Source organism: Cygnus olor, chromosome 2 (assembly GCF_009769625.2).
Source record: "Cygnus olor isolate bCygOlo1 chromosome 2, bCygOlo1.pri.v2, whole genome shotgun sequence".
In the NCBI taxonomy this organism is placed as follows: domain Eukaryota; kingdom Metazoa; phylum Chordata; class Aves; order Anseriformes; family Anatidae; genus Cygnus; species Cygnus olor.
This window is the reverse complement of record NC_049170.1, coordinates 69,836,854-69,864,820: the sequence shown is the minus strand read 5'-3', so window position 1 is coordinate 69,864,820 and position 27,967 is coordinate 69,836,854. Positions and strand designations below refer to the sequence as shown.

Here is a 27,967-nt window from a genome sequence, read left to right as displayed (position 1 = left end):
TGCTCACTTCCGGCACCCCGCGCTGTTCTGGAAACGAAAAACAAAACAAACAAACAAAAAGAAAACACGAAAACAACCCAGCACCACAAGGTGCAGTTGCTAGTTTTAATAGATGAGGCACTGTGAGAAACACTCCGTAGCCAATAACTTAGGCTCAGGCAAGGATCTCAGTGAAGTAGTAATTTATTCACGATTGCAATGGCGGGCGTCCCACAAGCAGGAGCACACCTACTAGTCACACAGTACGGTTTATATGCTTTCTTTCTCGACGATCGGAACCCTCCCCTGTTTCCCCATTGACTGGGTAATCCAGGTTCACAACCTAACTGATGCTTCACAGACAATGCATGGCCTTCAGTTGCTGACCTGTTAAATTTCAATTTTCTTTTGACTTTTTTACTGTTTGAAGTGGTAATGTTTCTTCACTTGACTTGACTTGACACCGTGATTTTCACCTAATTGCTCTAAGGAGTCCGGTTGTCTGCATTTTACAAGGTTGTCTGTTAAGCTTTCTTATCACTGCAAGCATATCTCAATACCACATTCCTTCCCTTTAAACAATGTAACTCTGCAAAAACAACATTTTTATTCCCACAGCACGAATTCACATAAATCAGTTTGCTTCCGAACAATCATTAGTCGTGGTTTATGAAAATTAAGACTAGTAGTCTACTTCGTAAGCAAAGAAAAAAATGACTCTACGTGTTCCTTTGACTTGCGGAAAACGGACTCCACAATCAGTAAGATTGTAAAGTAGGTATGTTTATTCAGTGCTGGGCAGCACAGGGGGTAGTCCCACCAAAGTCGTGCACACCTGACACAGCAACTTGCCTTGGTTATATGCAGTAAAGAAGTAAAGAGTTACATATGCATGAAGTTTCACAATATGCCTATACATGTTAATAACCTGTCCCCGCTTCGTATTAAAATTAGTTCCAAGGAGTCATTTCCATAAACTCCTCCCATCTGTGCTTGCACAGTGTATTCTGGTGGTGGTCGTTGGGCGTCGTGGGGATGAAGACTGATGACTCTTCCTCATCACCACTAGTTGACCTCTTGTCTTTGCGCAGACTCAGTTGCTCCTTGGCTCTTGTCCATCCGCAGGACCAGTTTCTACCAGCTTCTTAAGATAGGCTCACACTCCTATTAGGAGACTGACCTTCGTGAGGGGCCCAAGGCTTCTTGCTTTAGTTAATTTGCACAATGCACCATAGTTAGCAAAGACACTAGGTAGCATCCTAGTTTAATGCTGTCAGCGCTCTATCTCTACTTGATAAGATTCTCCTAACTCCCTCTTTCACCTTTTACCCATCAGGAAATGTTCTGTATACTTCCCTTCCCACCCTTACAAGTTACAATATATTAACTACAATTTTTCTTGTTATCCTTTCTGTTTTGTACTATATATATGCAATAACTTTTAGAATAGCATGATTCTTTTCAATAGCATGATCCAATATCACATCCAATATCCTTAGATCATTGCATCTATAGTGTTCATTGCATCTGTATTTATTTTATTTTTCTGCCCATTGACCCATCCTGTCCAGGTCCCTCTGCAGGGCCTTCTTACACTCCTGCATATCGACACTTCCCCCCAACTTGGTGTCGTTTGCAAACTTATTGAGGGTGCACTCAATTCCCTCATCCAAGTCATCAATAAAGATATTAAAGAAAATGGGCCCCAACACTGACCCCTGGGGAACACCACTGGTGATCAGTCGCCAGCTGGATTTCACCCCGTTCACCACCACTCTCTGGGCCCGGCCGTTCAGCCATTTTTTAACCCAACAAAGAGTGTACCTGTCCAAACCATGGGCTGCCAGCTTCTCCAGGAGAATACAGGAAACTGTGTCAAAGGCCTTGCTGAAGTCTAGGTAGACTATGACAACAGGCTTTCCCTCATCCACCAGGCGGGTCACCCGGTCGTAGAAGGAGATGAGGTTGGTCAGGCAGGACTTGCCACATGCTGGCTGGGCCTGATCCCCCAGTGGTCCCGCATACATTGCGTGATTGCATTCACGACGACCTGTTCCATCACCTTTCCTGGCACTGAGGTCAGGCTGACAGGCCTGTAGTTCCTCAGGTCCTCCTTATGACCCTTCTTATAGATGGGCATCACATTAGCAAGTCTTCAGTCACCCGGCATCTCTCCAGATGACCACAACCACTGATAGATGATGGAAAGCGGCCTGGCAATTACATCCGCCAACTTCCTCAGCACCCTTAGGTTGATCTCATCTGGCCCTGTGGACTTGTGGCAGTCCAGGTGGAGCAGCAGGTCTCTGACTGTTTCCACCTGAGCTTTGGGGGGGCTCTTCTGCTCCTCATCCCAGACTTCCAGGTGGGGAGGCTGAGTACCCCGAGGATAAGTGGTCTGGCTAGTAAAGGCAGATGCAAAGAAGGCATTAAGAACCTCAGCCTTTTCCTTATCCTCATTAGTCATGTTCCCCACTGTGTTCAGTAAAGAATGGAGATTCTCTTTGGCCCTCCTCTTGCCATTAATATACATATAAAAACATTTTTTTGTTATGAAGGTAGAACTGGACCACGAATTCTGCTAAAGCAGCTGCCACCTACGACATTCAGACTTGGAGTACCTGAAAGGAGCCAGTTTCGCTGGCACAGTTACTATTTTATTAGTAGAAAACGGAAATAGTTTTTTGTTGCTTTTAGAATTTACTTTTGCCCACATTCTATTCTGCCTAGCATTTGTAAGTAGGAACAATTGCCTGAGTGAGAAAAATTAGGACTTCTTTCATGTATGAAGCCATTACAATAAACAAAAAAGATCCCATTACTCAATACTGTATCCCATCATCAAAGCTCAGAAATTGCTCACTCAAAAAAAAAAATTAACAAGTACATAGAATCTTCCAAAATCAGCCTTGAAAATGAGTGAACTAGAATCATTCTCTCCCAAAAATCTGTTATCCACTATGGGTAAAATCTGCTTAAATAATAAAATGAATCTTACATTGGGAGGTGTTGAATACTTCAACTAAAGTTATAATTAAATTCAGCATAAATATATAAACTAAAATACTTTCTCACTCCTTCACTGTTGCATAGTCTGTAAATATTACGTGTTAAATAGACAATAATTAGCAGAGATAAGAATCATTAAAACAAAATTCTGTTCCCTTTCACATACTTTTTTTTTTTTTCCCTCCCAAAGTAACCATCTCTTGCAATCTATAGATTAGTACTTAGATTTTTCCACTTGGATCTTAAGCACTTCAGTACTTGACAACCACCAATAAATTACATTAGTGCTCACATTTTAAAAATATCTGTAGGATATTCAAGATGGCTTAATGATCACTGATGATTAGGGGTAGAATCATTCAGATGTTGATTTTATCCCTGTCCCGCCTATCTGCAGTCCTCCCCAAGGGCTAGTCTGTCCCTCAGACAAGTTATTTAACCCTCCAAGCCAAATGCTATTTTTTTTTTAATTTGCTACGGAGGAAATCCTTAGCTAAGGGGATTTATAACTGCTACATTTCTAGGAAAGACTCTTTTTTTACATCATGTATAATGTCAAGTTCAGAATTACAGGACTGCTACAAGGGCAAATCCTGTGACAGATAAATGCCTCGGTTTCTAGGTCTACTGTCCTGAAACTATTTTTCCTCTTTGTTTGAACAGTGCTTTTTTTTTGTTTGTTTGTTTTTAAGAATATGCTTTATTTGCTGCACTTATGCCTGTTTTTTTTTTTGTTTTTGTTTTTTTTTTTTTTTTCTTTTCTTCCCTTGCTTAATCTTACTGCCCCATCAAGCTTATTCTCAAAACATATTTAAAAAAATTAAGGAGGACTTAAAGAGGCGATGACTATAAAAAGACAATACTTGTGGAGCTCCTAACCTGTCAGCTTGCAGGAAGTAGTCATCAAGTCACAAAAATATGGAAATATCTATGGCTTGGAGCATGAAAATCAACATATGCAGTCATCATGTGTTTTTTGGAAGATAGGCTAAACAAACTCTGTCACTTCTGCTTTGCACTAGAACCCGCTTTCTCTTTTAGGGATCACCATGCCATTTCCTATTAGTGTTAGCAGTGCTCCAAATTGCAAAATCTTTAGATCAACGTGCTGAATCCTGTCATTTTTCCCACAGGCTGTCTGGCGATGATAACCCACTAAAGGATTGTTTCATCCGAGTGGCGGTGTCCAAGTCAAACGCTGGCAACAGGCAGGGAAACCCAAACCTGTTGAGGCATACTTCTGCCGAGGCACGAGGAATTGGAGCGACAGCCCGTAGGGGCGGGAGGCGGGGGACACACTCTGCCTGAGCATAACAAGTCCATGGGCTGTGCCTGTGATGGAAGACCACGACTGTGATTGTGATAGCTGGAAGTTTGTGGGCTGTGATGCTGATCCTGGTCAGAGCAGGCCTGGGGCTGCGCTCTTTGGAGTGGTGCCTCATCAGATTAGCCACACGGCTACTGTATGTGATGCTCAACCCGGACAGACAGGCCTGCCAGGCAGAAACTGCTCAGGCAGATGATGCTGGGGAGGACAAAAATTATCCACCGCAAGACTAAGAAGACAGATGACACCCAGCAGGAACAGCGAGCCAAATCTGCAGAATCTACAATACAGCTGGCTAGCCCTAGGCTACCTGCCTCTTTGAAGTGGAAGAGACATCACCGACGAGCTGTCAAATTAGATCACCAGCCTGGAAACGCTGAAAGAGATTTAGTTCTTCCAACAGAGGATGGAAAGTTTAATAGACGAAAATCTTCCTAAAGGGGCCAAGGTAATGTGGGAGGGGAAGGGGGAATCCTTAACATGCAACAACAATGAAAAATTACTAGCCTCCCTCCTGCCTGCACGAGGAAAGATGAGGTTGGCTGCGTTATACGGCAGCGGGAATTACTGTAGTCACTACCAGCACAGGAAATAAGGTCAATGCCTGCAGGAACGTGCATACAGCAGCAACAAGTAACCGTTTCTACAAAATCAAATTCCCTCCCAAATCTGTGATATCTCTATATGTCACCCTAGAGCTGGGGTCTAAAGTACTATAAATCTAATATTCAAAATATTCAAGACATGCAGCAGAGGGATAAAAAGACCCAGTCTGGCTCTAAAAGCTCAGTGCAACAGAGGCACATGATGGCAAATCCCCCTGCATTTCTTTTGCAATAATATTCATGGACAAAAAGCGTGAGGAATGCAATTCAGTTTCAATAAATCAAGAACAAAAATTAAGATTACGAAGTGCATAAGCATGTGCTCAGGTGTATGGTGAAAATGAAACCTGGTGTTTCCATTAGGAATAGCAGCAGCACAATCTAATTATAGATTCAAAGAAGAAATATCGCTCTTTGGGGGAAAATATTAAATGTAGTAATCCATTAAACAGCTCCATCACTGCCATCGTACATTGAAGTTAAAGACCATGAAATACACCAAAGATTAAAAGAAAAGATGAAATTGAAAACCAAAAGGAAAAAAAGCCACCAATAGGCCTAAAGATCCCCCCTCAATTTCAACTCAAGGATTTTTGTTGTTGTTGTATTGCTAAATAGGTTTTGTACACATGTATAATTATAAAATCAATTTATAGTCATACCAAGGAAATTTACTTGGAGAAAAATCATGATAATCTCTCTATTGCCTGCTTCAGCATTCCTGTTGCAGACAAACCACAGAGATGCAAACAGATGATGCTAGACAACAGTGTATAAACTGGATCTCTAAATATGAGAACTTACACTGGATTCCTTGATAATTTTATAGGTTTATCTATTCCTTATTTCGCTCAGCTAATGCCTTTGCAAGTACCTCATCTCACTCTTTTCCAAAGCCACAGCAATGAGGAGCAATTTTGATCATCTGTTGCTTTTTAACCAAGAGAATAAAGATGCCCAAGTTTTAGATCAATCTTTACTCTGGTGCTACTTTAGTGTATTTTATTTCATGGACGGAACCATGTTAACACTTCAAAGTCACGTTTTCATATAAAATAGCTAGTACACACAAGCATCCTCTTTGAATTACAAAGCACTCACGTTCATCTTAAACCTTAGTTTCAATTCCCTGCTACTAACTCAGGATCCACACCCATGCTGATGTGTCTAGATTACTCTTCTATCAGCTATAATTAAAATAAACCACTCTAATCTTTCTCTCTCTGTGTGAGAGAGACAGACAGGGAAGTCGAAGAATTATTTTGTCAAGATATTCCAACGAGTTATGATATCTGTTGGGAAGTTTAAGATGTACCTTACGTACTTAAAATAAGTTCTGTACACATGTAAAATTAAAAATCAGTTTATAGTCATACCAATGAACTTTACTTTGAGAAAAATCATGATAATCTCTTTATTGCCTGCTTATACAAAATTTGCTCATACTTAAGGCACCCATTTCTAGGGCTATATTCTTTCAAAGTACCAGATGCTATTAAGAAATTCCTCGGAAAAGATCTACCTCAATTTAAAAATACTTAGAAGAGGGTGGAGCAGGTAGACTATACAGAAGGGCTACAAGCGGAAAAAAAAAAAAAAAAAAAGATGAAAAGGATTTGAAAATATCACCTCTTACAGGCAAACAGCTAGGACATGTCAGAGTTCAGTAATTGTACTTTCTACCCAAAGAATCACTGGCAATTCAACAATTCACTGGCTCTTGAAAGCAACTGTCTACTAGTGGTGGGCAGCAAAGAAAGTTAACAAAATTTGTTTGCTTTGGCTGTTCCAGCTGTTAACCAGAAGTGATACTTACATAAACTGGATTCTGTGTGGAAAACTGGGATGCTGGTAGGAAGACCATTGATGACACAAAAAGAACTTAACAAAAAGCGTGTCACACATTCAAGCTATTATCAAAAATGTTTCTAGAGTTTTGATGCTGTAAAGTTTACATTTCTGTTCCATCTGAATGCTCAGGTTTTCTTAGTACCCTGGTCTACACTGGAACTAATTTTTTTTTTTTTTTTCAGTGTAACGCAGACTCTGAATTTCTCAATCCTACACACTCTTCTCTGATCTTCCTATATTAAATCTGGATTTTTCTATAAATCACTGTTGCCCAATTGTAAGTCTGCAAGAGCTGCCCCTAGAGACTTCTGAAGCCAAACTGAACACCGACATCTCACTTGAAAGTGAAGTTACTCATCCAAAGACAGCTAAAAATCATCAGCACATTTCTAATATATCCACACTTGAACGTTTCAACCTGGCTTGTCAGCAAGCGGTGGTCATCTTGGGATGAAGGGGAGAAAGACAAGACAAAGAGTTAAGTGTAAGGTTTCACTGAACACTTACAATTATCATATTTATTTCACTGTTGAATTCTTCTTGCTGCTGAAAGGTTGTCATGCAGTACTATCTCACCATATGGCAACAACCTCAAGTCCTAGAGGCACATACTTAAAAGACCATAACATGTCAGGCCCCTTGAATAAATTAGATAGAACGATTATGCAAAATAATAATACTGCCATGATGAGATACATTAACAAATGAGAGTGTCATTGCTCATGAAATGCCATGAAAATAAATTCCACACATCACCGTGGCCATCATCATCATCAAACTGTGAAGCAACAAAAGTAAAACATCACAGTATTTACTGTGCCCTTCAGCAACTGAAATTTTCTGAAAGGAGAAGGGGTTGCAAGTGAAGAAAGTCACTTTTTACTAATATCCAGTGGAATTATGTAGTGGATGTATGTGGCAAGGTTTTGGTAGCAGGGGGCCATAGGAGTGGCTTCTGTGATAAGAATCTAGAAGCCGCCCCATGTTAGGTAAGGGTCCCGCTGCTGACCAGAGCCGAGTCAATAAGCGATGTTGTTTCATGCCTCTGTGAGAGCATATTTAAGACAGGGAGAGGAAAAAAAAAAAAAGACTGACCACAACCCACATTCCCCCACGCTGCTTGGGGGAAGGAGGTGGAAGATGGCAAATGGGGGGAAGGTTCTTTCGATTTTTTTTCCTTTGTTTCTCACTTCTCTAACTTGTTAGTAATAGGTAATAAATCTTACTATCTCCCTATGCCGAGTCTGTTTTGCCTGTCACGATAATTGTTGAGAGATCTCCCCGTCCTTATCTCAACCCTTATCCCTTTTCATTGTATTTTCTCCCCATTCCTCTTTGAGGAGGGGGAGTGAGAGCGCGATTGTGGTGGAGCTCGGCCACCCACCTGAGTAAAACCACCACAGTCCTTTTTGGAACCCAACATGGGGCTCGAGGAACTTGAGATAAGGTTGATAGCTGAGAGAAGTAATGGGCAAAACATGGACTGGATGTTTTTTTTATGAATGTAACAGTTGTGAAGAATTCAAAAAAGTCATAATTGTGAGGAATATGTTTCATGTTAGTGTGGTGAAGGGATGAGGGGTGGTGTGTGTGTAAATTGTCCACCTCGTCGGTGTTGTGATGATGTTATGCTTATTTTGGTGTGGGGAATTCTTTTTCTTTTTGATGTAAGTGAACTTTGTGAAGATTGTGATGACTGTAAAGTAAGAACATATTGTGATTGTTCTTAAATATGCTTTTCACAGAAGTGAGGGGTGGCAGTTGTGGTGGAGCTCGGCCATCCACCCGAGTAAAACTACCAAAGTACAGTAAACAGAAAATACAGAAACAGAGAACTGAGCTTTTTGTTTGTTTTTAAATAAAATAGCAAGATATTTACTCATGTACTCTTTAAACAGCCCATGAGCATTAATTTAACAGATCTGAAGTACACTATCTCTCATCTGTAAATAATTTGAAGTTTCATCCTTAAAAATGTATGTCGCATCTCAGGCTGAGGTACATTTATACTGATTTTTCATTTTAAAAATGTTTAGTTGTCCTTACTGATCAAAAGGTATTAAGCAGAAAGTGGGAGTGTGGAAAAAAAATCACTATCATCTGGTTTTCCCAGTCTTCTCTCTGAAGCAGTCTCAATTCATCCTTCTTTGCTTTTAACCCTCTCTGCCTCTTCACAAAAATTTTGTCCCCTACATAAAGTGTTCAAGTTAACAATATGGCAATGACCAAATGCCTTTTAGATGGTATAGAGTTAAATTTCACTAATCACTTCTAAACTTTTCATGTTATTTGTTTCCACCCCCCCCCCCCACTTTAACATCAATCAACTCTTCTATTTTAAACCAGAGAAAATAAAACTGGCACAAGAGGCTAAGGGATACTACAGTCACAGCATGTAGCTACCTTAAGAAATCTTAATGCTTGGAAACAGCAGCTGTTTGGGATAAAACAAAAACAAAAAGCCACCTCGTTCTCTATACACCATCCCTACAAAACTTATCCGAGAAGATGACAGTATTGCTTCCAGTTGTAAGTTGGAAACAACAAAAAAAAAAGCAAGCTCACAATAGTTTGAATGAACTGGGAATCAATAGCACAAGTAATGACAGTAAAAACCTGAAGCCCCCGGGCAGTAAACCATAAAAAGATGAGCACATGAAGCTTCTAATAATTGCACCTTATTCCAGTGTACATGTCCGCACAATCCTCAGACAGATCTTAATTATGAAGATCTCACTGAGAACTTAAGCATAGAAGGCCTGCTTCTAAATAGCAAGGAACAAAAGTAACTATCAACAGAAACTGTAGAAGCTGAGAATTAAGCTTCCTGGAAAATTATAACCCTTTCAAACCAAATGAGAGTTTTTTTTTTTTTAAATCAATATAAAACATTCCTAAAAGTAACTCCATGTGCCTGTAAACCCTTTATAAGTAGTCATGTATATTCAGAAAATACCTGTAAGAGCCTGAAATTTTCAGGTTAAGCCTACTGGTGACTTGTGCAACTTCTTTTTGTCCTCATCTATTAGGATATATTTTAATTATCTTGCCTCGTTAACTACTTGCTTCTTAAAACCTTGAAGAATTCAGATCTCTGTCTACCTTATTGCGTGTAGCACACAAATTAAGAGAAAAGAATGTACACATAGTAGAGTCACAGTTTCTATGACTGTTCAGCAAACACCTTCTAACATACAAGTTTATCAATTAAATACTTTTGTATTTTTTCAGTGCTTTAAGAAAATGTTAACTGAATTGTGGAAAACGTAGTTACCCAATCCAGATACACATCTTAGAGCACTGTTAACATTTTGAAATTCATTATGAAAAAAAGACCATGGTTCTAGGGTGAAGTGACCTGTGAAGTGTTTGATTCAGCAATAGTGTCCTTGGTTTTAAAATAAACTTCTGCAAATTGAATTTACCACTCATTACCTTGCATGTTTTTCCCCCACCTCTTTCTTTTTAGGATCTTGTAATTTTACTTACATGGAAATAGCATAGAAGCAAGGCATGCACAATCTTTGAAATAAAATGCTTCTAGGGTCTAAGCAGAGGTCCATAATATCATGAAACGAAGTAAAAAGTCAACTAAGATTTTACGTGCCTTTTTTTTTTTAATAAACTAAAAAGTTTCACAGCCAAATTAAGACTACAGTTTCAAAATAATTTATTCAGTCACTTAAATACTTTGTAACATTTGCATGTTCCCTTTTTCACATCCTTGGCACACAATATAGCTCTTAACTTTTACAAAACTAGTGTAAACATTCACGGAAAATAAAATGGAAAAGGGGGACGTGCATAAATTCAATAAATAGTGAAAAATCAAAGGAAAATAGCTAATTTGTTCCTATAAAGGCCATGCAATTACAGTTGAATGTTTAATTGAAAAAACATTTCTTTTTTTAAAAATAGTGAATTAAAACTCAATTTCCAACTTTCTGCCATCGTTCCATTTAATCAGACATGATACAAATTCTGGAACTAGTTCAAATTCTTGAACAAGCAATAGCAGTTCAACGCAAGTATTATTTGAGACATTGCCAGTTTTGGTTCACATATAGAAGGTTAAAAACCAATATTTTCAAGTTAGTGGTTTTGGATATAACTTCTAGACTCCCAACATCATTCCAACATGACATTAAAATTTTCCTTAATGAGCATTAGTATATAATCTGTTCTTGATAAAGACGACATTAGACAGCTGTTGTCGGACACCTGGATAATGTTGAATGTGGTTGAACCAGCGAGACACGTTAAGGTATTTCTCCTTTTCTTGCACTGTGAGGTCCACCTGCATGGAGAAGAACACAAGGTTGCATTATTAGTATCATAATATGTGGGAAGGCAAATTAAAGTGTATAGTTAAACAGCCAATTTCAACTCACAGAGTTGTTACCGAGCAACAGAATGACCTTAATACCTTAATTTCACAATCTAAATTATGCATGCATTTTTCATTTATTCAAATAAACAGATCTGGAGGGTGGAGGGGGTGGGAGGAAAGGTTGTTAGCATGCTTTAACACTTATCTACTCATGGTTAACATATAGTGTCAAGATACAGGGAAGAATTCCTCATTATACGCAAGTCTTACACGCTCCTCTAATCCAGCAGGAAGTCTTGCTTCACAGGCAAAGCGTGACGTATATTAAAAGTGCAGGAATACATTTTTTCAGGCTGTTTCAGACTGGTTAGTAAAACTATTTTCCATTTTGATCAATAGTCATACAATAGTTACCTGAATAGCCACAAGAGCACCCAGCGAGAAGCTCCCAACTGTTATATACCTACTGCAACAGCTCCAGTCTACCTCTACTTTTACCATAGGACTAGGTCAGATAGAGTCATCTATAACTACATGTCAGCTATACCTTTCAGAGTCTTCTACATTAAAGTCAGCAACATCCTTAAATATTTTCAATGAAGTCTTTTTATAACTTCAGTCTCTTTCAAGCCAGCAGTAGTAGAACTACTTCCATACTGTATCACCTGTATTACCTTTCCCTGATAACCAGTGCTAGGTCTGCATTCCTCTGGAACCAAGTTAGTGTATCAATTTAGACAATAACCTGCTTCCACATGTTAACCTTCAACAAAAACTAATTAGAAATAGGGTAAGCCTCAAAACAAACTACTAAAACTATCAGGAAAAAACCATCATCTCCATGTGAACTACTCTATCTCATCTCCCTAATATCTAACCCATGCAGCGTAGGACTCATCTCTCTTCAGTCAGGCATCAAGCTTCACTGATTCACTTTGACAACACCTGCAATAAACAAAGGGGGGGCACACCTGTAGAGGATAGTCTTAGACAAATCACTAGCTAGACACACCTGCTTTTTTCATGCTTAGACTTCTACAGCTAAACAAGGTTAATCCCCTCCTCAATAGCTAAACAGCATACTCCTTGTGCCTTGTTCTACAAGCACCAGATTTCATGGATAATGCAGGTTCATTGCCAATTTCATCATGGGCACAGGACAGCTGGAAACAAGTATGTTCAAACAGACTTTAAATTACAAGAAAAACTATATGAATTCATTTAACTCAGCTGTAGGAATGAAAAGCCGGTGTTCAAAACTAAGCCTCATGGTGAATTCTACCTTGTGACAAACCAGCCTTTTGGATTTTAAGAGTTGACTATAACATCCACTGGTTCCCCTTACTATTGTCTCACACAGGCCAGCACTTGGCTTAGAATCAGAAAGCTTTAAACACATAGAGATAAAAAAAAATCCAAACAGAAAAAACACACCATAAGGATATATACTACGTTGAACTGGCTAGAGGAACAAAAAAGAAAAAGAATTTTGAAGAATTACAGGAAAGAATTCTAAATCAATGTCACGTAATTTTCTGTTCTCTCTGAGAGTAAAGCTGTATTAACAGCAAAGAGCGCAGTAACTGCAGCAAAAAACAAGAAGTGGGGATCTTTCAGCTTCTCCCCAGACCAAGACGCTCTTCTTCCTACAGAACTCACTTGCCAGAACATAAGCATACTACTGCACACATTTCCACAAAACACCTGCAGTTTTAAACTGTTATGTACCCCAGTTCAGGCAGTATGAGAAAAGCTGTTGCATCCTTCGTCTTGCTGCTGGCATGAGATGTAGATGCTGTTCCTACAGCTGTATATAGTCCGACCAAAGTGTACAGCCAAATCAATTAAAGCACAGACATTTTCGCAGAGCTCTAAACTTAACATGGCTAACCTGCATTAATCAAGTGGAAAAAAAAACATTGGTAAGAAGAGAAACTCCAAAGTTTTCTGAAACATTACAAGCAAAAGGAAGTGGAAGCTATTAAAATGTAACACTGAGTGCTTTTTTTTTTTTTAAAATTAAGATACTTCATAAACTGCCTGAGGTTCTTCAGAGGCTAATACAAGACAGAAAAAACATGCAGCACCATTTACAGGAAGATGCTTTTGATCACATGCAGTTTGTTATAATTAATGGCAGTTTGAAATTGGTGCTTGTAAATGGCTCTACACCTTCATACCAGAGTATGTAAAGAACAACATACACCCTAAAGGCTATCTATGATTAATACCTTTCCCCATTTTCAGTAAAGTATGAGCAGGTACTAAAAATACTGTAACTTCAGTGATTATTGTACACTGACAGAATTACAATACCCTTTTTCCCCAAAATCTTTAGTGGGTAAGCACTTGGTTATGAAAATCCTGAACTGAACTTCAGATTTTGCAGCAGATACTGTTTCCTCTCCCTGTAATTTTATATTGATAATTCTCAATTTCATTTTTTGAAATTACAATTACATGTAATTTTAATTACAATAAAATTACAATTTACAGTCTCAAAAATACATTTTTCTGAAGTAAATCAAAAATAAGGTTTGAAAAATGAGTCCTCCTCCATTCTGTTCGCATAGTGGAAAAACATCTGAAGGGAAAAAACAGACAATATTCTAATAATAAAACCCTTCTTTGTACTCCAGGCAGAACAGGCAAGATATTTTTGCTTATTTACAAAACGTACTCTATCAGTGAAATATATTAAAAAGCACTCTGTGGCATGCTCTACTTTTTACTCAGAACACAACTCTTAGGTTAATTGTTTAGAGATCACTTCCACAGCATTTTTACAACATTTTGTTTGATGGGTATTTTCTATTCTTCCTCATTAAATTAGACAATTCCCCCAAGTTAAGGAAGGCTGATATTCTACTGATAAAATAATTATTTGCTATTAAAGCAATTATTTCAATAGCAGAGAAGCAGACACTCAATTTGATTTTTTTTTTTAATTATGAAAAAAAGTCTTAGCTTTCCACCACACAGCTCATGAAGGATAACGAAGGTGGTCATTACACAGTGCAACCAGAAGAGTTTCTAGAAGGGCTATAAATACACAAGCTTTAATTATACTTGCTTCCAGTAGCACTGGGAATGCGGGCATAAATTCCCATGCCTATATCCTACATGTACATGGGAAGTCTAAAAATACCTGTGTATGTGTAAAGCTCTTCACCATCAAGAGAGGAACAGATACTATTTCACTTTTTAATTTAACTTTTACATATAAGGATAGGGGTGAGTGGAAAACAACAGCTGAATGCTGCGTTTTGTAAAATACTTTCACATGGTTTTGAAGCATTTTTGGTTTAAAGGAACAAGCCAAGAATTAAGAAATCTTTAACGTAAAGCCATTTTTTCTGAATTTAGTTTAAGAACCACTCCTAGCATCATTCTTTAAAAGGAAAGCCCGTTACCCCAGTATTAAGATAAGCAGTGTATCAATGAATATCAAAAAAAGGCAATCTGTTTATTACTGGAAACATTCATACGGGAAAAAAAAATACCACTGCAGCCTCACACATCAGTATTAGTAGCTCTGACCTGAGGAGAACTTAGTAGTTTTTGTACTAGATTATACTTAATTTGACCCCAAAATTTAGACTGAGATTTATTCTATTTGTAGATACACATTTCACCCGTAAGTTATTTTCCAGTGCTTATTAAAGAAATTTTAAACTCAAACATATAGACTTCAGACTACTACAGTTCTGCCAAAATTTACAAAGTATAAAGTCAGACCAACCTTTGTATTGATTATTTCTCTTAAATATTTTCAAACATTACTTCACTAGTTTAGTTCTATTTGTGAAGAATACAGGGAAAATTAAAAAAAATTAGTTCTGATATAAAAAACAAGTTCATTACCACAGAGGAATTTAATGCTTACTGATTGCCTGAGTTATCCTCAAGCAACGCTTCCAAATTCATGTTCTCTCTGCAATCCATGCTTTAACCTAGCAGAACTTCACTGTTCATCAAAACCATTTACATATGTATTTAAGTAATCAAGATGTCAAAAGACAACAATATTTATACTAGACACACGGAGACCTGGAATTACCTATGACAGTGTAAGTCACACCAACTTGAAAAAGCCCATTTAGACAGCCAACACCAAGCATTACATTTTTTGGGTGTTTGTGATCTACACTGTGATGCAGAACAATGTACATAATTTAGTTACTGCTTCATCATTATAAATGTATATTTCTAATTAATAGACTGAATTTTTTTCCTACAACCCTGGCACGAAACCTCAAATGCTACCTCTGAATACCCTCACTCATTAAAATACTAACTCTTTTGCCACAGTATGGATTTTTAAACATTTATCGCTATTATGTTTATTAAGATAACTAGAAGAGAAGGGAAGAACTAATGAAAAGCATTCAACTGCAAATTAACAGTTATTGTTGGTCTATCTGACTATTGAACAGTGTTCAATTTGACTATAGAACAGTGAAGAATCAGGTTCCAGAATTCCATCTGGATAATGTGGTGTGTGTGTGCGCGCAAAGTAGAGGTGGGGAGGAATACAAAAGTTTATCATTTATTCTCATTAACACCAATGAAGGAAGGTGAAGCCAAAGGTGAAGAAGCAAGCAGTAAGAGCATGTGGTCTTAAAAACTTTTCTAGTTCATCAGAAGGTTTGTAAAGTTTTTGTAATACTTGGCTTGTTCAGGACAATCATGGTACGTCACTAGTATTTATAGTATTCTATTAGTGATGTCTGCATTAGTATGTAGTTGTTAGCCCATCAAAAGCATAGATGAATCCTAAAGGCCATTATCAGTACTATTTTCAGATTCATTTTCTAGACAGCAACTGTGGATTCCCTTCTCCCATCCTCCCCACTTTTTCTCTTGAAGGATTATAGGAAGAAAACCTTACTGACATTTTGCACATTTTTCAGGCTTAGCTGAAACAGTGGTGGATATGATAAACTGCTTCTCTGGACTGCATCACATTAGAGGATAGAGCAGCTTTCCCTCCTGCCTAATGCTTGGGGCAGAGAAGCAGCTCAAAGTACTCTGTTCTCATTACTGGAGGAAAAAAATCCCAGTTCAAGATCTTACCTCTACAGTTAAATACCAACATTAACAATTTCTGAAACCTTAAAAATATGTAATTCTTAACTAGCAGTTTCTAGATTTTCTTCTGTTTAGTATAGCAACTCCATCATTTGCCCTTATACCTTTCTGAGTCAGAAAATTATCTTCTGCCAAAATCAACCATTTCATAAACAGATGTTGTACTATAAACTTGTCCCAAGTAGCGTCTAGATGGTTGCAGGCACCCAGGAGCACTAAGTCATTTGTTTTTACCATCTGTTCTATTCCCAAAGCAACAACTTGTATCTTTTCTTCTTGATTAGGTCGTCTACTCTAGAGCAAACTAAATATAAAATATGCTTGAGTTTCCCCTGATTAATTTAAAAAAAAGTCTCATTTGAACTTCTATTGTCTCACAGTACACAGCCATATTGAAAAAAATGCTTATATGTATGTTTTCATATATAAGTGAAAGGTAACTCATTTGACATTCCAGTCAACACATCTATCCCTTACAAGGAAAACACAATTTAAGTATAACTTCTCAACATAATTAATTCTAAGTGATTTTAATGTGTTTCAAAAACCCGAAATGAAGCTTTCTTTTCCTCTCCTCTACTTGCACTATCTTATTTGAACGTTTATTCCTGGACAGTCAAGAGATACACAAGATCTCTCTCATTTTAGTAATATTTCATTACCTGATCTCTTGCCCCTCCTCTTCATATTCCCTTTTGAAGCACAAGTCCTCTTGTACTCTTCTCCTAGTACTCTGCTTTTAATTGCATAAACTAACAGTTCAACCAGCTGACTGAATTCACAGATCAGACACAGGCATTTAATCAGAGGCGTTTTTTTCTTATTTTTTCCCTGCCATTTTCTGATGTAAAACTCAGTGATTTTATCCTCCCCTAAGATTTCAGCAGACCATTTGGTTTGGTTTGTTTAGAAATACTCACTTCAAAGAATGAATGCGCATTCACAACCATGTTCCAGCCACCCAAATACAAATAACTGCTATTGCTTCATTTTCGAATTACCTCTTGGGGTTCAAAATTGATGTGCAGTGATCTATAAGCACTTTGCAGTAAACCCTGAGCTACGTATGAAGAATCTCAACATCATTTCTATTCAGTACAACCTTTTTTTCCCTTAAGCACAAGCCTTCACATGTTATTTTCATATTCTGTATGTTATCAAGCCTTATCACTAAGCCTAGAAACAAGAATGACATGTAATTGTAGCTGACGCATGCATTTATCCTTCAGGAACTTTATTTTTGGGCAACTTTTATAATAGCACTTCTGTTCTAAAATTTTACTATTTCCAGTTCTGACACATTCTTTGAGTTTCACTTATCTATTTCCCGCGTAGTTTTATAAGCAGTCACGTTTCAAACTTGAACAGGTAAGCTCTAGAAACAGAGGGACAGGTACCATCCATATGTTACCGTCCATACAGGCAACTGAAGTACTCTGAGTACTACAGATAATACAGTTATTTTCACAGATCCATAGCTAAACATTTAAAAAAGTAAAATATACACTTACATGCAAGTTATATATGAAGTTCCTCACAAGAAATCTCACATTTTTTTTTTGTTCTGCAATTGTCACTGATCCAGTAGTTTAACTTCTACAGCAATAAACTGCCCTTGAGATAAATAAACAATTGTGATAGCTCTATAAATAAAAGTAATGCAAATAGCACTTACCATGACATGATGCAATCCATAGTACATCAAAATATCTGCTAAGGTAAAACTGTTTCCTGCAAGGTAGACTTTATCTTCGAGGTGTGTGTTAAGATCCTAAAAAGGAAAAAGTCATTATACTGCTGTAATACAGACTTTGTATGACAAAACATTAAGGCAATTGTTAAAAATAATTGAGACCTTCCTCTGGAGGCCAGGTATTTAAATAAGTGCCACCTTTAATTTAGCTAAACTCAGTAAAGGAGAAAAACACTAAAAGAAAAGTTTCTAAAAAGCATCAAGATAATAACTTCAGTCATTGTTCTTGACAGTGAGATTTCAACAAAATTTAAGTGTTCGTCTCTAAACAAAGTGCAAGACAATTTGTTGCTATCCCACAATTTTCCATCATTCCCTTATTTATTGACATCCACTCACGTTTTTGTAAATACAAGTATTATTTGTTTTACATATTAAGCTGACCCCACAGAAATACTTTCAACTGTCTTTTCCTGGCTTCAAGTTACTCAAATAAAAAAATGCAAGAATCTTGCATTTTCTTGACTAGTGCATATGACTCGTAAAAGCATCAGCGTTTCAAGAAGATCTCAAACTGCAAGTGTGTAAGAAGTGAAAGAAACACAAAGGGATACTGGCGTAGGAGATAAACATGCTTAACTCATGCCTGAAATTTGATACCCATCAACTGGTACCATTTGCCATCTGCTTTTATTAATGTTGAAATCATTGCTAGCAAATCTTAATGACTGATACAGTCAGCTCAGTCACTACATAAGATCGTATGAAGGAGCACTGTTTCAGCACTCTAAGATCATCTCTCTCAACAACTCTGTATCAGATGGTATAAGGATGGGTGGTAGAAGACTTCCATTTGGGTTCAATGAATAAGTATTTCAAGTCTGCATTACTGAAGACTTTTCATATGTAGCTGTTCTCTGCAGGAAAACAGAGGGCAGAGAGACTCACTGTTGGTCAACTGTATCATGCCTGAGAACACAGGTATTGCTTATGGACAGGTGTCGCTTCCTTTCCTCCACACCTCACCTACTCCCCATCTAAGTCAAACACCTTTGTGCCCCCTACTTCCCTCTAAAGAGGAAAATGTAACAGCAAGCAAAATTTACTTTAGTCCTGAGGGTAAACTACAGCATAAGCAAGCTCTAGTTTTATGACATTCTTTTCTGAAGCGTAGGAAAAAAGTCTCCTAGCTTTTCCTTGAAGGTAGAAATTCCCAGCTAATATTCCTCTACTGGTTTGGAAAAAAAAACAAAAAAACAACCACCACCAAACACCCAAGAAAAACAACAAGCTTACGATAAGTTATTGCTCAGAGCACTCCTGCCAGTTTTCTTAGGCCATTTATTCCCTTCTGGAAACTGGTAAACAGCTTAAACATAATGTTTTTCAAAATGTCCCTAAAACGATTTAACAGTCTCAATTACAGCACATTTCATTTTAATAGAACTCTCTATATTTTTCAAAAAAAAGGGTAGGGCAAGGAAAATGTGTTTATTCGTTCATGAACAATTAAAAAATAATTTAGACTATAGAGTATTGCAATTTCTGCGGTTTCTATAATTCTACTGCCTCAAGAATAGTGACATATTCTACAGTTAACATGAAAAAAAAAAACTCGAAACACTGACATTTTACAGCCTCTGACATCGCATTTTAACGTGGCAAGTTGCCTCCTTTATGCCACCTTACAATTTTATTTGACAATAACTTCATGACAGGACTCCCATACTTCTCTAAGACCGAAACATCCTAATGTCTGCTTTGGTTTTCTTTTATTAGAGCAAATCAGGGAAAAATACTGCACATTTAAGACTCTAAGGTCATCTGCCCCTGGCTACGCAGCTTTTTCCTTTACACTTGCTTGCTGCTTTCTTCATATTAGTTAGGTCTCAAATTACTTTAAACATGTAACTACAGTTCTGGTGGATTTTATTTACAGAACACAAAGGCAAATACATTGTTAAAAGGAGCTTTCACAATTAAAAAGGAGCTTTCACAAAAGAAAATCTGTAAGTCAATATACTGGGAAGAAATCATAAACCCCTTCTGACACAAGTTCTCTGACCAGCACTTTACTTGGATTAATTGGAAATAACACTTTATTGTGAAAAGTAATGCCACTGAAATTTTGCTCCTCTGCCATGACCTTATTTCATATTCTTGGCTATACAATTAAGCTTTTTTACTTTATAAACATCCTGTTAACTATGACAGTACAGTTGATGCAGTTATTTCACTGTTAAATCCAGAATTTTGGCCAAAGAAGTTATAGCATGCTGATTCTTAGTTTTATATATCTTCAAGAGTTAGGCTAGTTTGTACACAGAATATTGGTTTGCATAGGTCATAGTTCAGGATGGGTTAACACCATCACAATACCTGCATAGCATATTTGCAGCCTCAAAATATTTATCACTAAGAACAAATTCAAGTCTTAAGGCAAAGTAGGCTATTACAGTTTGAACGATTATTTATTCTAGTTCACCAAATTTTACCAAGTCAGTTAACTGAACAAATGGAGTTTGACAAATGTAGTGGAGTCTTGGATAAATGAGCATTAGTTTGCAATTCTGTTTTTGAATATATACATTATTCCCATAAGGGAAGAATAGGAAGATACTCCAATTTCATACCATATACGTCAAGCTAATTCAAAACATCACAGTACAGCTTTTTCCATGTGTGTTAAAACATGTAGTAGATCTTGCTTTACGGGTTATACTTCCCATACATTGTTATATTATTGGTTAACAGCCAACTGTGGTAAAATTCCTGAAAGTGAAGCTTTCTTAAGTGACCACACTATTAAACCGGAACAGTCTTTCTGTCATGGAGAGATTACTGAAAATTTGAATACAATACTATATTAGAATTTCTAGGACATCCTGAAGATTCAGGCCTGTTAGCTGTTATTTTTATCATTGCCTTTCGTGTACTTAATGTCACTACTTAGACTGATTACATACATACAATTTAGTATTAAATAACTGATAGTCCTTAAGGCATAACTGCAGTTTGCTGTAATAATATGCACTGAACGACTGCAGCAATTCCAATTCCATTTTGGGGTAGGGAAATAGTGGAGAGAAGCAAGCTGTTACATTACTTATGTACTAACTAATGGATTTCAATTTGCCTGTTTTACGAATAGATATTTGATGTATAGCCCTTATCTACAGCAACAGCTCAACACATCCCATCCACAGCACACTGCTGGTTACCCCCCCCGAGTTGGATACTATAGGTATGTAGTACAATTGTCTGCAATCCAATTCATCTGTTAAGACACCACAAATTGAGACACTGCTCATCACTGTAGCTCAGGTAAGTAACAGTTGATTCTTACAACACCTCCATAGCTTACGATGCATCTAATCATCCCCTAATTGTGTTCTGGATATTCTGTCCCTAAGAATGCACTGCTGGTGTACACACTTCCCTTACATACAAAACCACGTGCTTTCAGTCAGCAATATTCACAAGGTCATTTCCACTCTAACTGCCTTTTTATGACAGCACGCAAAAGCAAAGAGCCTTAGAAAGCCCAGAAAAGTCTTGGGCAATACAAAACCAAAAATGAAGATTCTGCAGCCCTATCCAAGAAAGGCATAGCTTCATGGCTAGTGCATAGCCTTATTTTTAATTATAAGGCAAGACCCTTACCTAACTGAAAATATGAACTAAACCTGTTCTAGAGGAATATTACGCTAATCATATTGCACTTCATGTGAAGGACAGAGGAAAAACAGTTCTATTAAAAAACGTTGCTCAAATAATCAAAGTGCAATCTTTTACGCCTGTCAGCATGCAACAATATCCTGGTGTCGTTAGAAAAGGGAGGAGTGAAAACAGACATGATGTTTAAAGAACACGATGTACAAGCTTTCCAAAGTGGTTAGGCATCCTATTTACAAGTCTGTTGAAAAACAGCATACAGGAACTGTGGATTAACTCTATGGACAGAGAACTGAATGGATTAACCTACTTAAACAGTTGTGGAAACACCAATTTTTCAAACAAGCACTTTAAACAATAACTGAAGCTCTTTTATTCAGATCTCTAATTGAACTTGATTATTACAGCCAGATAGCACAGGAAATTGGGACAGAATTGGCCACAATCATGGAATATTTTTGTATGAGATACTGCAAGTAGTATGTGGAACTTCTTGGTTATAATAATCCTTCAGAGCACTTCTGCTATTTCTGTGGAAGCTTTTCTGTGAAATCTAGTACAAGCTCTCAGTAATACTTTGGATAGAAGATATTTTAGAACCCTCAACATCTGAATACCTAAAACTGACAAAGCAGAGACATTCAAATCTACTGAATGGATTTCATTAATATTCAAGTAGAAATTCGGTGGCATGAGAATACATCAAAGGTTCTCAGTTCCTCCTGAGAGGAGCAGAAATCGTACAAGGTATCAAGAACAACAACTCAATGATTTAGAGACACCCACCTCCCTGCCTTCCATGTACCTTCATTTCCCACTAACCAACCATCACTCAGTTGACCAAAAGCAAAGGAAATACTGCCTCATCCTGTGAAAAAGAAAGTTCACGTAGTACACTGGCCATTATGTAATCACCACTACTGAAATTTATTATTCCTACATTACTCGTATCTGCCAAAGGACAGTCTAGAGGCATTAATCCTGTTTCTTTTTTCCAGCACAGGAGCTCAAATCAGAAGTGGACAAAAATTTGCGAATACTTTCGCTGACAGGTTCAGAACCATATGGGATTTGCTGAGTAAATAAAAAAATCCTTGTTAATATGGTCTGACTACCTGACAATTGTCTTCGTGCCAGGTAACAGCTTTAGTCAACACACCAGTAAGAAATTTTCTTAAGGTCAACAACAACAACAAAAAAATAAAAAAAAACACATTCCTGTTCAAATGAACAGACATTAACCTAGCTATTATCCGATGTTCTTCAGAAACAGATCACCTCATTTAAGGGTTAAGTAGAGGCAGTCTGACGTTTATAGCAGAAGCAACTGAACGAGCTGTTTTTGGCACAGCTTATTATAAATTGTGGCTCTAGGCTGCAACCGTCCCAAGTCTGCCATTGTGTATTCCAGACACGTTGTAAAACTACAATCTCAGACTTGCCTCCCTATTTTAATGTTCTCCCCCACACCCATCTCCTTTCTTCCCCCTCCTCATACTCCCATTTGGCATAGTATACTTTAATGGTAGGCTGCCTCTTTTTCTGATTAATGATGGTGGCAAGAGAACAAATTAAAAAAAAAATTAATTGCTACACTATGAAATTATTAATGCTGGAACAATTCCACAGCAGTCCTGCATAAAGATAAACTCTGGCCATTCAGCATCTGCTAAAAAAAGTCTGTAGGAAAATTTTAAAGTGGTATTTAGGATATTTTATATATATATTTAGGCAGTCAGTATAACTTCAGGGAAAATCTCTTTCTCAGTAAGGAAGTTTTGTTTGGAAACTATTTATTTATGTATTTGTATTTCAGTTCTTTTCCATACTACTAGCGCTCCTAAGGCTAACGCTGAAAATATAACTTAGATATAAAGATATAAGGCTAACACTGAAAAGATATAAGTACAAAGCCATCACACCTCTGTGCCTGGTATTCCTACCCAAATGCAGTTCTACAAATACTCATGCTTGCGATAACAAAGCAGGTATTATCACTCAGGGCATTCCGAGCAGATATTTTATCATAACAAGACAAATTTTTTTTTGGTTTTATACGATGAAATGGCAAAAAAGATGAATAAAAGTTAGTAATTCTCATACAGTCTTCTCATGGTTTGGGACTAAACAGAAGGTGGTTTACCTAAAACTAAGAAAAGCAACTAGAATTATTACATATCTGCCATACATTAAACAAAAAAAAGAAAAAGAAAGGGTTTACACCAGGACAGGTACATAGCCGACTAGCAACTGACTACAGTAATCAAAAGTTGAAGTGATTCTCTTTAATGAATTTCTTCCCCAGCCTTTCTTTTATTGTTGTTAATTTGACAAAATGCAAATCCTTGCAATAAGTTAATTCATTTGTTTGGAATATACCAAGCAGATTAGGAAGGTAAATTGCTTCCTATGCAATCAACAGTTCTACAGAGCTGGACTGCCTTCTATCAAATTAGCGAGAAAAGTACATCAAGGTTGAAAGGGACCTCTGAGGGCCACCTAGTCATATCTTCTGTTCAAAGTACAGCTAAACCAGAAGTTAAATCCTGATTAGTCTATGCCTACTTCAGCCGACTTCTTAAAAGTCTCAAAGGACAGAGGGAACTCTGGAGAGATGTTTGTAGAGTAATCCTGACCATAAATGTTTTGATAGTATCTACACATAGAAGATAAGACCAATGATGTCACAGAAAGAAGCAATGCAAACAAACTCATGCTTAACCAGCAGAAGATATTCCACAGATAAACGAGATCAAGATACATCACAGATAATCTGAGATAAGTGAAAGAAATGGTTCTTTAGGGTGTTCACCAAATCGTTTTTTTTTTTTTTTTTTTTTTTTTTTTTTTTTTTTTTTTTTTTTTTTTTTTTGTTTTTTTTTTTTTTTTTTTTTTTTTTTTTTTTTTTTTTTTTACACAGATCAAGGAGACTTGTCAGTTTGAGAACAACAACAGATTACTGGCAAGATTTTGCTTTGCACCATTTTAAGACCAAGATTTCCCTTGAATTTAAGCAACCTAAGCTATGCCTTGCCTGCTGCTTCAGCAGTCTTTGGCTTGCTGAAATAAATTCTGTATGATGATGCAGACTTCCTGCTCCTAACAAAAATCAGAAATATTAAGACACCGCTATCCACAAGTGTAGTTAATCTTTCTAATACCTTGCAGCTCAAAGCTATTTCCCAGCATAGGCTAATTAGTAGTATTGAGCATTTTGTACATTCTGAAGCTGACATGTTTTAAAGTTAGAAAAAAACACTTAATTGACTGAATTTCACTGCTGTTTCATACACACTTAATAAAACTAGCTCTCAGTACTTACCAGTGTAAAGCAATTTCTCTCTTCAAACTTTGCTCCCAAAAGATTGCAAAGATAATAATTATCAGTCACAAGGAGTAAGAAGAAAAACAGAGCAAGTTTTTTTCCCATCTACTTGCTGCCATCTGGCTACTCAATAATGGGGTGACCCTCGAGATTTTTTCTGCTTCCACCTATCTTAGGGGAAGCAGCTTCAGACTACAAGAAAAGTTGAGCGGACTGAAGCCTCCACATGAAGTAGCTCAATGTGAAGGGCAGTTTTGCAGGAGTTACCTTCATTTCATTTTTTACTATTTCACATATCACCATGTCACAACAACATCCATAATTACCAAATCAGGAAGAAGAGCTCTTAAATTAGTGCAGAATTATCTCTAAATGCAACACAACTTGTCTGTAAGTGAGGTTTCATGAAATATTAAGAAGCTGGTATCTTACAAGGCTAAAGAGAGACTAAGCTATTGAATAATCTCTACATTATCTGGAATGTTCTAAGTAGTTCACAGCATTACAGCCACAGAATATGGTAAGAGTTCAGCCTCATGTATTTTAGAATGCATCTTCTCTCCCATTTTCAGGCATTTTTTTTTGTTAATCAATAAAAGGCAGCTGGCAAGTCTTCAGCATTTTCCTACTTTTATTAATTGCTTCTTTTTTACACACATTACTACTGTAATCTTCAAGGTCTATCCACTCCAAAATTCACTGCCAAGTTAATTAAGTACTGCTTACCTTTAGGATTGTTCTAGTGTCTTCTTTACTAGAACATCTATCTACTTGAGTCACTCTGTATTCCAACCACTGCTGAACGACAGCCTTTTCCTCTGCAGTGCTTCCAAGCAGTTGTTCTTTCTTAGCCTGTTTGACCAAGTGGGCAGCTATGGTAATTAATCCTGTCAGACCAGAACCATTGTTCGTCTGCAGAACAGGAATCTAGAAGAGAAAAATAATAATATTGTAACTCATTCAAAATGTACTCTATGTGACTGTAACTGTTGTTTCTTTACAGTCGTTCAAAAGGACCTTTAAAGAGAGACCAGAATTTAGAAATACTAATGCTAAAGGTAGTAATATCAAAAGGAAAACATTTGGGTTGTATTTTTACTTTGTGGTGGTTTACTTTCATTTTTTACTGGAGACATACTTAATGTGCCTGTGGACAAACCAAGACACCTATTTTTCAAGGCACCTTCAGCACAAAATAATCCAGTTATGCTAATCTTAGCAAGTAGTACCGTTTGTTCTGACCCTGGCAGAATACCTACTAACTGACTTTTAACGAATTTTTCAAATTCAGATCTCTGACTGAAGGTTATAAAGTCAGTAGCATCCAGTTTCAGTCACAGCAGCCAGACTACTGAAATGCTTATTCATACTTACTGTTCTATTGCCAAATACCAAGACAGAAGTTATTTGTGCACCCACAGCAGGGGAAGACAGCATATCATATGCCTCTAGTTTTAATCACATCTTTGTTAGTGACGTTACTATGTTAAAGTGATTTTAATGCAATTTAATTGTTATAACAAAATGCGTGCATGTGAGAATACCCTTTTAAAGTGTTTAAACTTAAATGCTGAAGTTAAAGATATCTGTTATCATAAACACTGATTAAGATTTGAGAAGACTTCTCTTGTATTTTACAAAGAAACATAAATGTGAGTTAGATGCACAGAGTTTCTAAAGGCAACGTACTAAGTCACAAAATGTATTAAACTTGAGAGCACATCAAAACAAGTTGACTTTGAAACTGGATCCTTGCTACTGTCTCACAAATATTGCTTCAAAGAGAAAAAAAACAACAAAACAAATAACATAGAATTGACCGAACACACCATACAGACTTTTGGGGTATAAAAGAGGGCACTAATAAACAAGTCAGTTTGTCTTAAGAAATTACTTCAGAAAATATAGAAATAATGGAACAAGTACTGCCAGCCTTTTGAGTGGGAAAGGAAACAGAGTCACTATGAGTCACAAATGAATGAACCTCACTGCAGCAGCCTAAAACCCATTCAGCCATTTATGGCACCAAATGACCACACAAGATACTGTCTACCTTCAGATGTAATTAACAAGCAATGCAAGCTTGAAGCACATTATACATTTTGCGTTTTTATGCAGAGTCCTTGACTGTTCAGTTTCTCCACTGAACATGAAGTCAGAAAAACCATGGACAGATTTCATGACCCACTTCTTTAGACTTACACTTTACACCAATAGCATTAAAATACCAGCTGAACTGTTAAATGCTTATGGAAGCTTACTATATTTGAAACCAAAGAATGCTTACACGAAAAGAGAAAACACAGAAAAGCATAAGTGAACAGCAATGCTTCTGTTATTCCTCCCAGAGAGGGAGCAATGTGAAAACTGCTACACGTTTGTGACTCCCCCAGCCCCACGTTATTTGTCATGTGCTTGCCTTTTAAACCACACAAGGAAATGCTTCCCTATGAGCTTCAAAAACATCAAGCCAGCTACTTCAAGAAGGTATTTAACAGCAACAGCTCTCTGCTGTAGCTGCATTTCTAACATTAAGAGTTGACCATTTTCCTAGGATTTAACCACAACAGCATCGACACAGCTGGGCTGACTGCAGATAGTGCGATGCAGCAAGACCAAGCCCGTTCCAAGCTGCCAGCCCCCTGACGGGCGGACAGAAGGGGAACGGCTGGGGGCAGGCAGCGCGGCCCTACGCCTGGGGGGCACGAAGCGAGCGGGGGAGGAGGCCGAGCCGCCCGGGGAAGGCCCAGGGCTGGGCTGCCGTGATGCGGGGACCCCCGCCGGCTCCCTTCACCTGCCGCTCCCCCTGCGCGCCGTACTTGGTCCCTTTCCGCAGGCCCAGCGTCCCCTCCAGCAGCGCCAGCTCCGCCGCCGCCATCTTCCCTCGCAACCGCCGCCACCAACAACCGGCGAGCACGTTGGGCGGCCGGACGCCACACCCCCTCAGCAACCGTCGCCGCTATTGGGCTGAGGGAGACGGCTAGCCAATCAGACGCTCAGCTGAGCCCACGCACGCGCAGGGGTTCTTCGGACTGCGGATGTTCTTCGTACTGCGGACGGCGTATGCGCAGAGACGGCCCTC

General features: G+C 37.8%; 1 protein-coding gene and 1 long non-coding RNA gene across 3 annotated transcripts; one reads left to right on the top strand and one right to left on the bottom strand.

Annotated features, from left to right (window-relative positions):
• Positions 1-128: 128 nt before the first annotated feature.
• Positions 129-24,385, top strand: LOC121065432. 2 transcript variants are annotated; one of them, XR_005817057.1, is made up of 3 exons: positions 129-313; positions 4,122-4,763; positions 21,037-24,385. It is a non-coding gene; the product is annotated as an uncharacterized LOC121065432 (long non-coding RNA). The 2 variants fall into 2 exon arrangements; XR_005817056.1 differs by lacking the exon at positions 21,037-24,385 and having other exon boundaries at positions 4,122-10,680.
• EEF1E1 (eukaryotic translation elongation factor 1 epsilon 1) lies at positions 10,425-27,838 on the bottom strand. Its single transcript, XM_040548269.1, has 4 exons — positions 27,680-27,838; positions 25,612-25,812; positions 17,868-17,963; positions 10,425-11,068 (listed from the first exon to the last, which is right to left on the bottom strand). The coding sequence occupies exons 1-4, from the start codon at positions 27,761-27,763 to the stop codon at positions 10,928-10,930; spliced, it is 522 nt and encodes a 173-aa protein (XP_040404203.1). The 5' UTR covers positions 27,764-27,838; the 3' UTR covers positions 10,425-10,927.
• Positions 27,839-27,967: the final 129 nt, after the last annotated feature.

Coding starts and splice junctions, on each gene's coding strand:
- EEF1E1 (XM_040548269.1), bottom strand. CDS start 27,763: ATGGCGGCGGCGGAGCTGGCGCTGCTGGAGGGGACGCTGGGCCTGCGG. Junction 17,964..25,611: donor ACACTAGAACAATCCTAAAG/GTAAGCAGTACT, acceptor TTTCCTTTTTAG/GATCTTAACACACACCTCGA. Junction 11,069..17,867: donor ATGGATTGCATCATGTCATG/GTAAGTGCTATT, acceptor TTCTCCATGCAG/GTGGACCTCACAGTGCAAGA.